Consider the following 11,410-nt stretch of genomic DNA (forward strand, 5'->3'; position numbering starts at 1 on the left):
GTGTGACTTCATGGCACCCAATGTGACTGGATGACATTCAGTGACTGGATGACACCTGGTGTGACTTGATGGTGCCCGTTGTGACTGGATGGTACAGTGTGACTGGATGACAGTGTGACGTGATGACACCCAGTGTGACTGGATGGCACATAGTGTGACTAGAGGACACTCAGTGTGACTTGATGACACCCGATTTGACTGGATGGCACATAGTGTGGCTAGAGGACACTCAGTGTGACTTGATGACACCTGGTGTGATTGATGCCTATGTGCCAATGATAGAGAGCTGAGGTCTGAGCTGGGCAGTGGGAAGGGCTGAAGGGTTTGAGGGCCTGGCTGGTGGCCACCAAGGCATTTATGGGTGAGCTGTGAGTGGGGGACACGGGGGGCCATGCCTGCCTCAAGGTCACCACTGTGCCAGCACCACCAGACTCCCCCGGCTGGGAACCTGCTCAGCACTTTCCTGGGTTAGTGCCTGGCCTCTCCCACACCTCCAGCCCCCTCCCAGCCCCACCTCTCGGGAGGAGTTACTCTGTCGGAGAGGAGCTTTCCATTAGCTTCTACAAGGCCAGCGCTGCCGAGGAGGGAAGGCTGGGCTGACTGCCCTTGGACCACCTTGACTGCCCTCATACCTCCACCCCATTCTGCACCACCCCCGGGTCCCCCGACCCCCAGCTAGAAGCAGGCTTCTCTGCAAAGCCAGTCAAGAACCCAGGACTGGGGGGTCAGAGCCAAGCCGACACCAGCTCTAACCTGCGCCCCTGGGGGTGGGGGTGTCTCTGTGGGCTTAGCCCATCCAGCACTCATTCAGTCACCCCCCAGGGGTGCTGCCTGCTAGGGGTGGGGAGACTCAGCCTTCTACCCTCACACAGCACAGCTGAGAAGCGGGCACCCCCAAGGCGAGGGTCTTCCCCCACAGGAAATGCTGGCTGGGCTGCCATGGGGCTGGTGAGGGGGGCAGCAAGCCTGTGGGAGACCCCTGGGATGTGGGGGTGGGCAGGCTTGAGGTGGGGTCTGGCTGAGGGAGGCAGAGCTGGAGAAGAGGGCAGAGAGATGAGGGGAGCAGACAGTGGGGCCTGGCGAGTTGGGGTGTGCAGGGGAGGGGGCATGGTTCTTTATCCATAGAATAGTGGGCATTGCCGCTGTTCTTATATCCCGATAAGTGGGTTCTGACCCCTAGTGACACTGCAGGACAGAAGAAACCTGCCCCGTGGTGTTCCCAAAGCATCAAAGCCCTGATGGTCTAGAGAGAGCAGTGGTTCTCAACCTTCCTCATGCTGCGACCCTTTCATACAGTTCCTCATGTGGTGGTGAGCCCCCAACCATAACATTATTTCATCACTGTCATTTTGCTTCTGTTATGAATCAGGCGACCCTTGTGAAAGGGTCGTTTGACCCCCCAAAGCGGTTGAGACCCCCAGGTTGAGAACCGCTGGTATAGTGGGTGATGGGCTGGCCTGCTAACCCCAAGGTCAGCAGTTCAAACCACCAGCCTCTCCTGGGGAGGAAGCTGAGACTTTCTGTTCTTGTCAGGATTGAGTCTCGGGCTCCCACAGGGCAGTTCCGGATGGCTGGGAGCTCGGATTGGGATGTGCATTTACAGAAGCGGACTGCCGCCCTGGTCTTCCTGGGGCAGCAGCTGGTGGGTTTGAACGCCCAACCTGCCGTACCACCGGGGCTCCTCAAGGAGACCCATAGAAGCTGGGGGTGGACTAGACCCCGCTCAGACAGACCCGGGAGAAGCCCCTTTCCACGCCATAGTGCCTCGTCTGTAAATTGGGTTCATAGCAGCACCTCCTGCGCTATTGCCTCATCTGGGGTTTCACAGGCACAGCGCACGGCCGACACCCCCCACCCCCCGCGTGGGCCCAGGCACTTCCAGGGCTACCTTTCTGCATAAAGTAATCAATTAATTAAAGATGGTATTTTCTGACTTGGTTGGCATAAAGACAAATATACTAATACTGTATTGTTCCATTTTAAAGTCCATTCATCTCTCCGCCGTCCCCCCCCCCCCAGTTTTAAAAGGAATGGCAAATGCCCCTGTGGGACCCGAGTAGTTGAGTGGGGGCCGCAGGACCGAGTCTCCTGTGCACAGTGGCTAGGTCGGAAGCGGAAGCTGGTCTTTTCCCAGGGTGATGCCTGGACAGGGCAGGAGGGCGGGACAGCTCGGGGCAAGTGGAAGAGGGATCAGGACGGTGTGCCCCCCTCCCCCCGACTTCCCTCCCCACCATCCCCCCTGGAGGGCAGCTCCACTCACTAGGCATGGGCTGGCACGAAGCGAAAAGGCGGCTGAGCGTGTGACCCGGCGGTGCCGCCTTGGTCCAGTGACTTCTTCCACCAGTGAGGAGAGCTGCCCTGCACGTGGGGTCTGCCCCCGTCCCTGTCCCAGGGCAGTGACCACACGGCAGCTGTGGCAGGATCTGGGGCACAGACCGAGGAGCGGCTAGACCCTGTCCACCAGGGCTGGGGCAGAGGAGGGGCTAAATTCCTGGGCCTGAGCAGGTGTGCACTGAACAAGCAACTGTGAGGTGTCAGGGAGGCCCAGGCAGAGGTGTGGGAGCCTGGGAACCCCAGCCCCGTGGCCGGTGGATGCCGCCTGGGGACAGCGGGCTAGCAGTGACTCTCCACCAAGGTCGCAGGCCAGGTCATCCAGCCCAGTAAAGCGTGACACAAACAGCCATGGGCAGGCAGACAGGACGCTACAGGGCTGAGGGCCAGCTTCCAGAGCAGGACCGGGCCACCTGATCCCCCACAACCTCCTCCCTGGTTGACCACAAGCTTCCTGGCGTGGCTGACTGAGCCCCTCCTGGGGGGTCAAAGACCCTGATTCACTGGGGATTCACTGGGGCCCGCTGGGATCCTGTGGGTGGGGCTTACAGTGGGGTCCAGTGCTGGGCCTGCCACCAGCCACCACACCCTCAGCAAGGAGGGAGGGGACAGGGACGGAGAACACGGCCCCGACAACCGCAGTGTCCTTAGCTCAGGCTCCATTTCTCCCACTCCCTGTCGCTCCGAGAGCCTCAGCCGCCTCATCTGAAAAATGGGCTAATAGCCACTTGTGCTTTAATATCACAGGCTAAGGAGGTGGGCTGTGATAAGGGGAGCCATGGGAAGGGAAAGATGGGGACCCTAGGGCCCAGGCAGGAGGGGAGGGAAAGGGCCAGCCAGGGACTGCCCACAACTTCCCGTGCTGGGCACTGGGAGTCCAGAACTGCCCTGCTCACTTGTGTCCATTGGTTGGCCTCCTGAGTGGTCGTCAGTCCATTCCCTATGGGGGCACTGCGTGGCCAAGCATGGAGGGCGGCCAGAGCAGCAGGGCTGGGGAAGGACCGCCACCCCCTGGAGCTCTACCCAGGGGACCCCCAAACATGAGGAGAGGGGAGAGGGGGAAGGCATTGCGTGCGGCACAGCTTCCAGGATGTGGTGGGGAGGGGGCAGAAGTGTAGACGCAGCTCCTCTCCTCAGGGCCACACCTGTCCCTTCCCACCGGTGACAGGTGACAACCAGCCTGATCCCTGGAGTGAAGGTCTTCCTCTGGCCCCATGCCCCTCCCTCTGGTAGCTGGCTGGGTGGGTGGGCATCGAACCAGCTCACCCCTGGCCCCTCATGGTGGGACGGCGGATGCCGGGCAAGCAGGCCAGGCCTGGCGCCTCCCTCCAACGGGGGCCTGCCGCTCGGCAGGTCAGTGCCCCTTCCCCTCCCAGCCCCTCCATGGCACACTGCCAACCCATTTGGCACCGTGCCCTCTTTGAGCCAGAGCCAGTTCGTTTGTGGCCAGTGTTAATTAAGAGAGAGAGGTGATGGGGGGAAGTGGGGGCCGTGGAGGGCAGCTTCCGACAGCCGCCAGGTCTGCCTCACGGCCCGAAGGGGCCAGAGCTGGCTGAGGGCCAACCTGAAAGGCCTGCTGTGCCCCATGGGCACGGGGCGGGGGGCAGGCTGTCACCCACACGCGCACGCAGACACACACACATGCATCAGACTGCATCCAAGTGGACCAGGTTTCGAGGATGGCCTTCCTTGACAGTCCCTCAGACCGTCTGCCTTGAGGTCCGCCTGCTTCATGAACCGGCGTTGGAGTCAGACCCCAGTCCGTCTACACTGCTGCTCCACTCAGCCTGAGCCTCAGTTTCCTCCTCTGGGAAACGGGAGCAGCGAGCCTCCCTGGTGGAGTTACATCAGCAAGTGGGCCCCTTCCTGTGGTGCCTGCCTGAGGGTCCCCCTTGGCCAAAGGAGACCTGTTTTCCCGAGACAGAGCCCATCTCCTCAGCCACCCTCGCTTGGCCTCCTAAATCCAGAGCCAGGGGTCTCCCTGCTTCGCCCCAGGGAAGCTCACTCGATGCCGCCACCATCGCCCCCCTCCTCCATCCCCCGCCACCCGCCTGCAGCCCCCCAGCACTGCTTTGGGAGCCCCAGCCCTTGCCTCGCCTCTCCATCTTAATTAGCTGCTTGTGTTAATCTCGCAAGTAACGTGGCAACTTGCAGGCCTGGGTTTTCGGGAGGTGGAATTAATTATTCCCCAAGCAAAGAGCTATCAGCTCTGGGACACCAGCCACTCCATGCTGCCCCAACACCACTTAGCGGTGTCCACAGCTTGCGCGTGACACCCAGGTCCACAGTCCGGCAGCCCGAAGTGGCCCCGCCGGGGCTCCCCACTCCACGCCGGGTCCCCCAACCGCCTCAGGCCACAGGACCCATGAAGGTGGGAGGTGACAATGCTGTGTGTGGGGACAGGGGGGCTGAACTGCCCCCTCCCCACCCCGCCCCCCACCACACACACTGCAGTCAGAGCAAAGGATTGCTGTCCCGTGAGTGTCACGACCACTGGGAGGCAGCCCCGCTCCTGGTTTCCCCATCTTACACGGGGAAACTGAGGCACCACGCCAGGTGGTCCAAGTCACCCCACCCCTGGAGGTCTGGTTCCTCCTCCGGCACCGTGTTGCCCTCCTCCCCCGACGCTGGCCCAAGGTCTCACACCCTGCTCATTCCCGGGGTCGCGGGTGCCCACACGCACATGCACACCCATGCACACACACCGACACTCATGCTCGCACACACGCATGCATGCACGCATGCACGCACGCACGCATGCTGCAGGGCTGCCTCTAGAACCCAAAGCAGAAAGCCAAACCCTGCACTGGAGTTGAGGCCGACTCACAGCGCCCCCGTCGGACAGGGCAGAACTGAGACCGTAACTGTCTGTGGGCGTAGCAAGGCACCCCATCTTCTCCCTGCAGAGAGGCTGGGGTCACATCCAAGGGACCCAGCCTGGCCTGGGCTCTGCCCTGGCTGGACAAGGGGCTCTCAGCCGGTGCTGGGGGCAGACAAAGAAAGGCCTCGCACCTCAGCCCCACCCACGCCCACAAGCCCACTAGGAACTCACTCGGTGGAGAGCCCCCTCCCCTGCTCCCCACCCCCACCCCTGCACCGGCCCCACACCTGACTGACCGGCCTCTCTCTCTTGTCTCTTGCAGCCAACAGCTCCCTGCTCGGAGGTGGGGGTGGTAAGTGGACGTCTCCTGCTGTCTGGGGGGTGCGGGCTGGCCGCGGGCAGTGGGTGTGCTTCTCCTGCTGTGCGCCTGTCCTCCTACCCCAGTCTCTGAGTCTGTCCCTACCTGACCCCTCCCCCCGCACCTCTACTTCCCATCCGTCCCCCTTTCTGCAAGGGGACCCAGACACCCTCTGGTCTCCTGGAGGTCAGGGCTCCTGAGTGGGACTAGGCTGGGTCTCAGTTTCCCCATCTGAAGGAGCAGAATCTTCATCTCCGCCCTGCTGACAGCCCTTGAGGCTGGCCGTGCTCAGAGCTGGTCGCCGCCGCGTGCTCACCATTGCTGTGGACCACCCGTGGCCAGGCTGGCAAGCAGGTGGAGCTCAGGTGGGCCGTAGAGGCCAGCCGGTGCCAGAGGGCAGGGGGTGTACCCTATACCCCATGCCCCTCCGCCGGCTGCCCTGCCCTGTGGCACCAGCCCCCTGCCCACCCCCCTCACCGCCTGCTCAGCCCCCGCTGTCTGTGAGCAGCAGGGTGATTGGTGAGCTCCGGGCCAGAGGTTAATGCGCCGTCGGATAAATCCCGGGGGCCATGTTTACGGCAGCGGTGGCGGGGCCCAGGCCAGGTTTTAAAAGGGGGAAAAATAAAAGGGGGCAGAGAAGGTCAGAAATAAATAAAAGCACGGTGTTCTGAGCTGTTGGGGACCAGCCAGGATGCGAGGGGGCTGTTTGTTGTTTGTGACTGCAGTGTTTGCCCTCCCCCCCCTCCAGCTGCCTGTGGAGGTCACAGCTCCCTGGGCCTCACAGATTGGGGGGGGGGGCGGGGGCTGCTAGGGAACTTCTCCTTGAAGCCCATCCTTTGAAGGGACGCCAAGGCCCCGGTGGACTGGACCTCTGCCAGGCTCTGCCCACTGTCTCCCCTGTCCTCAGTTCATTCACTCATTCATTGACCAGTGTAAGCACCCACACTGTGCAGATTCTGAGCCGGCAGCGGCGGGGGCGGAGGGGTTGTGTTAGCACCAGAGCTGGGACCGGACAGACACTTGGGGTCCTCACTGATGGGCTGCTGGGTGTCTTGACCAGGGACAGTGCCACCTCTGGGCTGGGATGCGGCCAGAGACTCCCAAGTGGTCATACACAGGGTATTATGTGCCGTGACGGGGAGCCAGGCTGTCTCTGAGCTGGGACAGGGCAGGGACTTCAGGACCCTCACACACAGTATGTAATGATGGGGGGGGGGGACAAGGAGGCACCGGGAGAGCTCAGCGGGAAGCCACTCCCAGATGTGGGCAGTGGGGAGGAAACTTCTGGAAGGAGGCAGTGCCTTGGACAGGAGAGGCCCACCAAGGAGCATGGGAAGGGTATGGTAGGCAGGGGGACAGCACGGGTGAAGGCCTACCAGGAGGGAGGGCGCCCAGTGAGGAGGGGGTGGATGGTGAGAGACAGCAGAGGGTCAGCAAACTTTCTGTGGAAAGAGCCTCTCTCTGGGTCTTTCCAAAATGTGGGGCTGAAAGACATAGGTCAGCAGAAGGGCTGTTGTCACCCCTCTTTCTTCTGCTCAAGACTCTACGGGGCTCCCCCCTCTTTCAGGGCCAAGACCAAGGTCTTCATGACAGCCCACCAGCTCCCCAGGCAACCCCGGACTCTCCTGTACACCCCCAAACACACACACACAGACACACACACACACAGCTCCTCCCTGCCATTTCTGGAAAGGCTTGCTCCTGCCTCAGGGCCTTTGTACAGGCTGCGTTCTCTGCCTGGAATGTGCTTCCTCCAGTCAGCCACGGTTCTGCATCCCTCGCCTCTTAAAGGCTGTGTTTTTATGCCACCTTTTCCCTCAGCTGCAGGAGCCCTGGTGGCACAGTGGTTAGCGTTGGGCTACGATCCAAAAGGTCGGCAGTTCAAAACCACCAGCCACTCCTCGGGAGAAAGACGGGGCTTGCTACTCTCATGCAGACTTGGAAACCCACAGGGAGAGGCCTCCCCTGCCCTGCACGGTTGCTGTGGGTCAGTGCCGGGGTTTGGGTTTTATTTAGTCTCCCAGCACCAGTGAAACGGACATGCACCGGCCTCCTCGTCCTCTCCTACTTCTAACCCGCTGCGTCATTCGATGGTTAGTTATGCGGACGGTTGATTGTCTGCTTCCCTGAGGGCTCAAGGGCAAGATTGTGTCCCGAGCACCGGGCCCAGATCACTGCTTCCAATCAGGTCTGTGCTGATTCATGGTGACCCTACAGGACAGGGCAGAACTGCCCCGTGAGTTCCCGAGACCGTAACTGTGGGAATAGAAAGCGCCGTCTTTCTCCCGCGGAGTGGCTGATGGTTTCGAACCGCTGACCTTGAGGATTGCAGCCCAATGAGTAACCCCTTCAACATACAGCAGGTGCTCAGTGAATGCATGTTGAATGAGCCAGTGACCTACAGGTAAAAGGCAAGAGAGCCTCACACCCCCCACCCACCCCCCACCCCACCCCCGCCTCCTTCGAGGCTGTGGAGGCCACTGCGGTTTCAGACAGGGCGGTGGCTTCCTACATGGTCCTGTAACCTCACTCTGGGAGGTCGAGGGGCACCTGCTCTGGCTCCTTTGTGCCCATGCCCTTGGTGGTGGGAGCTGAGAGGCGATGGGAGCCCCACACCCTGGCCTGGCTGATGGGGAGACAGATGGAGAGGGCCGGGACCTGAGAGGAAGTGGGCCCTCAGTCCGGCCTCTTAACTCGGCCAGGATTTATGGAGCCGCCTCCAGTGCTCGCCAGAGCTGTCACTCCGCTAATGTGCTTGGAACAAGGTGGCGGGGAGGGAATCTAGGGGGGGCCGAATCAGAGGCTGGTTGGGGCTGGCGCCGCCTGGGCTGCAATGGAGACAGGGCTTGGTCAACGCCACCCCACCCCCCTATTGCCACCATGCCCTCTGCACCCCTGCCTTCTGTCGTCCCCTGGCCCATCCCACCCTTGACCGCTTTGAAGGACCGACCGTCCCAAGTGGGTGACACCAGGTGCCTCCTGACTCTGCCCAGGTCAATCTAGTCTCCCCATGGAGCTCCTGAGGCCCCTCCCTCTCCTGGAAGAGCTTCAGGCCTCTAGTCACCCACCTACTCACCCACTCCGCTTTCAGCCCCCAAAGCCACCCACCCATCCATCCACCTATTCACCCACCCACCCACCCACCCATCCATCCATTCACCCACCTACTCACCCACTTCACTTTCAGCGCAAACAGCCACCCACCCCTCCATCCACTCACTCACCCATCCATCCATTCACCCACCTATCCACCCAATAACCCACCCACCCATCCATCCATCCATTCATTCACCCAACTACTCACCTTCCCACGACCACCCACCCACCTACTCACCCACCTATCCCTCCCCCTCCCCGCTCCACATACTCCACAGCCCTGATGCCGGCCCCTCACTGAAGCATGCAGCAGCTGCCGCCGCCGCAGCCAGGGCACTCAGCTCTCACACACACACTCACATTGCACGTGCATCTTCGGCTGCCCGGCTCCCCTGCGACAATTGACCCTCCCCAAGAACAGAGCTCTAGGCGATGCCCAGCCTCTGGGGCGGCACTTGCACAATGACAACGCGTTGTGCCTCCAGCCCTGCCCTCGGACTCATTGCCCAGTCTGGTGGGGGAGGCAGCAGGTAGGCGACACAGGGGTGTGGGTGGCAGAAGAGGGGGCCAGGGCAGCTGGGACTTGGGAGGGGTGAAGGGGACGGGGGCTGTCCTGCAGGGCAGTGTGTAGAGAGCTCAGTGCTCCCATGGTCATTGTGGGGGTCAGTGTAGGAGCCAGAGGGCTGTGTCTTTGCGGGAGGGGGGCCATGGAGGGACCAGGGAAGAGAGGGTCTCTGGTCCCTAACTTCAACCCAGAGGGGACTGAAGGGACATAGTAGAAGAATCTTAGACCTAAGGGACTGCCTTGCCCTAAAGATGGGCCCCCTCACTCTTATTCCTGCCCCAAGGTCAGCCTGAGTAGAGGCTGTCCAGGCAGCAGGCCACGGGTCTCAGTGTTGTTCTCAAAAGAGATCTGTTTGGTAGGAGGGGACATTTGACTTGGGTCTTGAAGGCTGAATAGGAGTTCACCAGGGTCAGAAGGCACAAGAGATCTGCCAGGTGAAGGGCCGGGCAGTGTCCATCCCTGGGGCCCTCCTGCTCTCTTCCCCCTACCCTTGACTGGCTAGATGATGCTGTTTTGTGAACCGATCTGCATTGTTCGGTAAGAAGGGAGGCGGGCTCTAAATCAGGAGGAATCGACAGCCCTGACTCTCCCTCCGTTTATTAGGACTGAAATGTTTATTCGGCGAGGAGGAGCGGCTTCCTCGCCCAGATTTGTGCGCTCTTTTTCAATTACCCCGCGTCTTTCTCTGCCACTTCTGCACTAAAGGGATAATAAATGTATCGGAGCGTTTCAATTATTCATCTAAATCATGACTGCTCCTGCACGGCCAGGCTCCAGTGACAGATTAATTCAGGACAGCCTGCTTCCGCCTGCATGGCCACCATCTCCACTCCGGCCTGGCCAACGCCTCCTCGATCCTCCAGGGGGATGGATGGATGGATAGGTCAGGCCTGCCCCTTCGACTTCTCCCCATGTGCGTGGGTGTCCTGCATGCCCATGCATCCCAGGTGTCTCGCTGACCCTAGCTGTTTGTGGGGGGCCGGCGGCGAGCCTGGCACTGCTCAGGGCTCGGACTGCCGTTTGTGCGGGGTCACAGCACACCCAGTGAGGGCAGACCCCCTGAGCATGTCTTAGGGGAGGAAGCTGATGGGAGAGGCAGTTGGTTTTTCAATAAGGGCATCCACAGAGTCTGGTTATCAAGTGGGGCTGGCAGGCCGTTCTCTCTCAGCCAGATGCCTCTTCCTGGTGAGCCCCTAGCTGGGAGGTCGGCAGTTAGAAACCGCCAGCCGCCCCCAGAGAGGAAGAGGAAGCTTTCTACTCCTGTGAAGGGTCAAAGACTCGCAAACCCAGAGAGGCAGTTCTACCTGTCGCATAGGGTCCCCGGGAGTTTGGTTTTTGTTGTTGATGTCGGCCCCTGGGCCCTGAGCCTCCCGTCCCCAAGCCATTTTTGCTCATGGCCTGGACATGTGTCCCAGGGCCCACCGCAGTGACACCCACTAGGGGCGGAACCTGGGACCCTCTCCTCACACTGGCCCCCATGACTTCCCTGGTACCCACACCCGCTCACTCTGTCTCTGATCTCTCCCTCCCACTCACTCACTCGGTCTCCATCTCAGCCGATCTCTCACTTCCCCTTGTATGTCTCTCTCGTTCATGTCTCTCACTTCATTTATATCTCTCCGTCACCTTCTTACTTCTCCGTGCACCTCGTCTCCCCGTGAACATCTCTCCATCACATCGTCTCTACCTGCGCGTCGTCTCTCCATCACGGCATCTCTCCATGCATGTCGTCTCTCCACGTGCATCTCTGCATCTCTCCTCCGTGCACGCAGTCTCTCTCCATACGCGCGTCTCTCCGTGCACGTAGTCTCTCCATCACGTCGTCTCTCTACGCGTTTCTCTCCGTGCACGTCGTCTCTCCATCAGGGCGTCTCTCTGTGCGCGTAGTGTCTCTCCATGCGTCTCTACGCGCATCTCTCCGTTCACGTAGTCTCTCCATCACGTCGTCTCTCTACGCGTTTCTCTCCGTGCACGTCGTCTCTCCATCAGGGCGTCTCTCCGTGCACGTAGTCTCTCTCCATACGCGCGTCTCTCTGTGCGCGTAGTGTCTCTCCATGCGTCTCTACGCGCGTCTCTCCGTTCACGTAGTCTCTCCATCAGGGCGTCTCTCCACGCGCGTCTCTCCGTGCACGTCTCTTCTCCATTTCTCTCGCTGTTTGCTTTTACTTCCTCTCCTTCTTCCCTCTCCGAGTCTTTCTCTTGTCCCCCTCCCCCCTCCCCCAGCTTCTCCCCCCTTCCC

At 60.9% G+C, this 11,410-nt stretch overlaps 1 protein-coding gene across 1 annotated transcript in view; it reads left to right on the forward strand.

The window, feature by feature from the left end:
• Window positions 1-11,410, forward strand: part of MACROD1 (mono-ADP ribosylhydrolase 1) — a gene marked incomplete at its 5' end in the record, with an annotated part of 163,070 nt that overhangs the window by 144,568 nt on the left and 7,092 nt on the right. The window contains one exon of the mRNA XM_004713644.1: window positions 5,475-5,504. Coding sequence (XP_004713701.1) covers window positions 5,475-5,504 — 30 coding nt within the window. The remainder of the gene's footprint in view (window positions 1-5,474; window positions 5,505-11,410) is intronic.

This window comes from Echinops telfairi, unplaced genomic scaffold (genome assembly GCF_000313985.2).
Source record: "Echinops telfairi isolate 266 unplaced genomic scaffold, ASM31398v2 ScPeMD7_7417;HRSCAF=8455, whole genome shotgun sequence".
Lineage (NCBI taxonomy): Eukaryota > Metazoa > Chordata > Mammalia > Afrosoricida > Tenrecidae > Echinops > Echinops telfairi.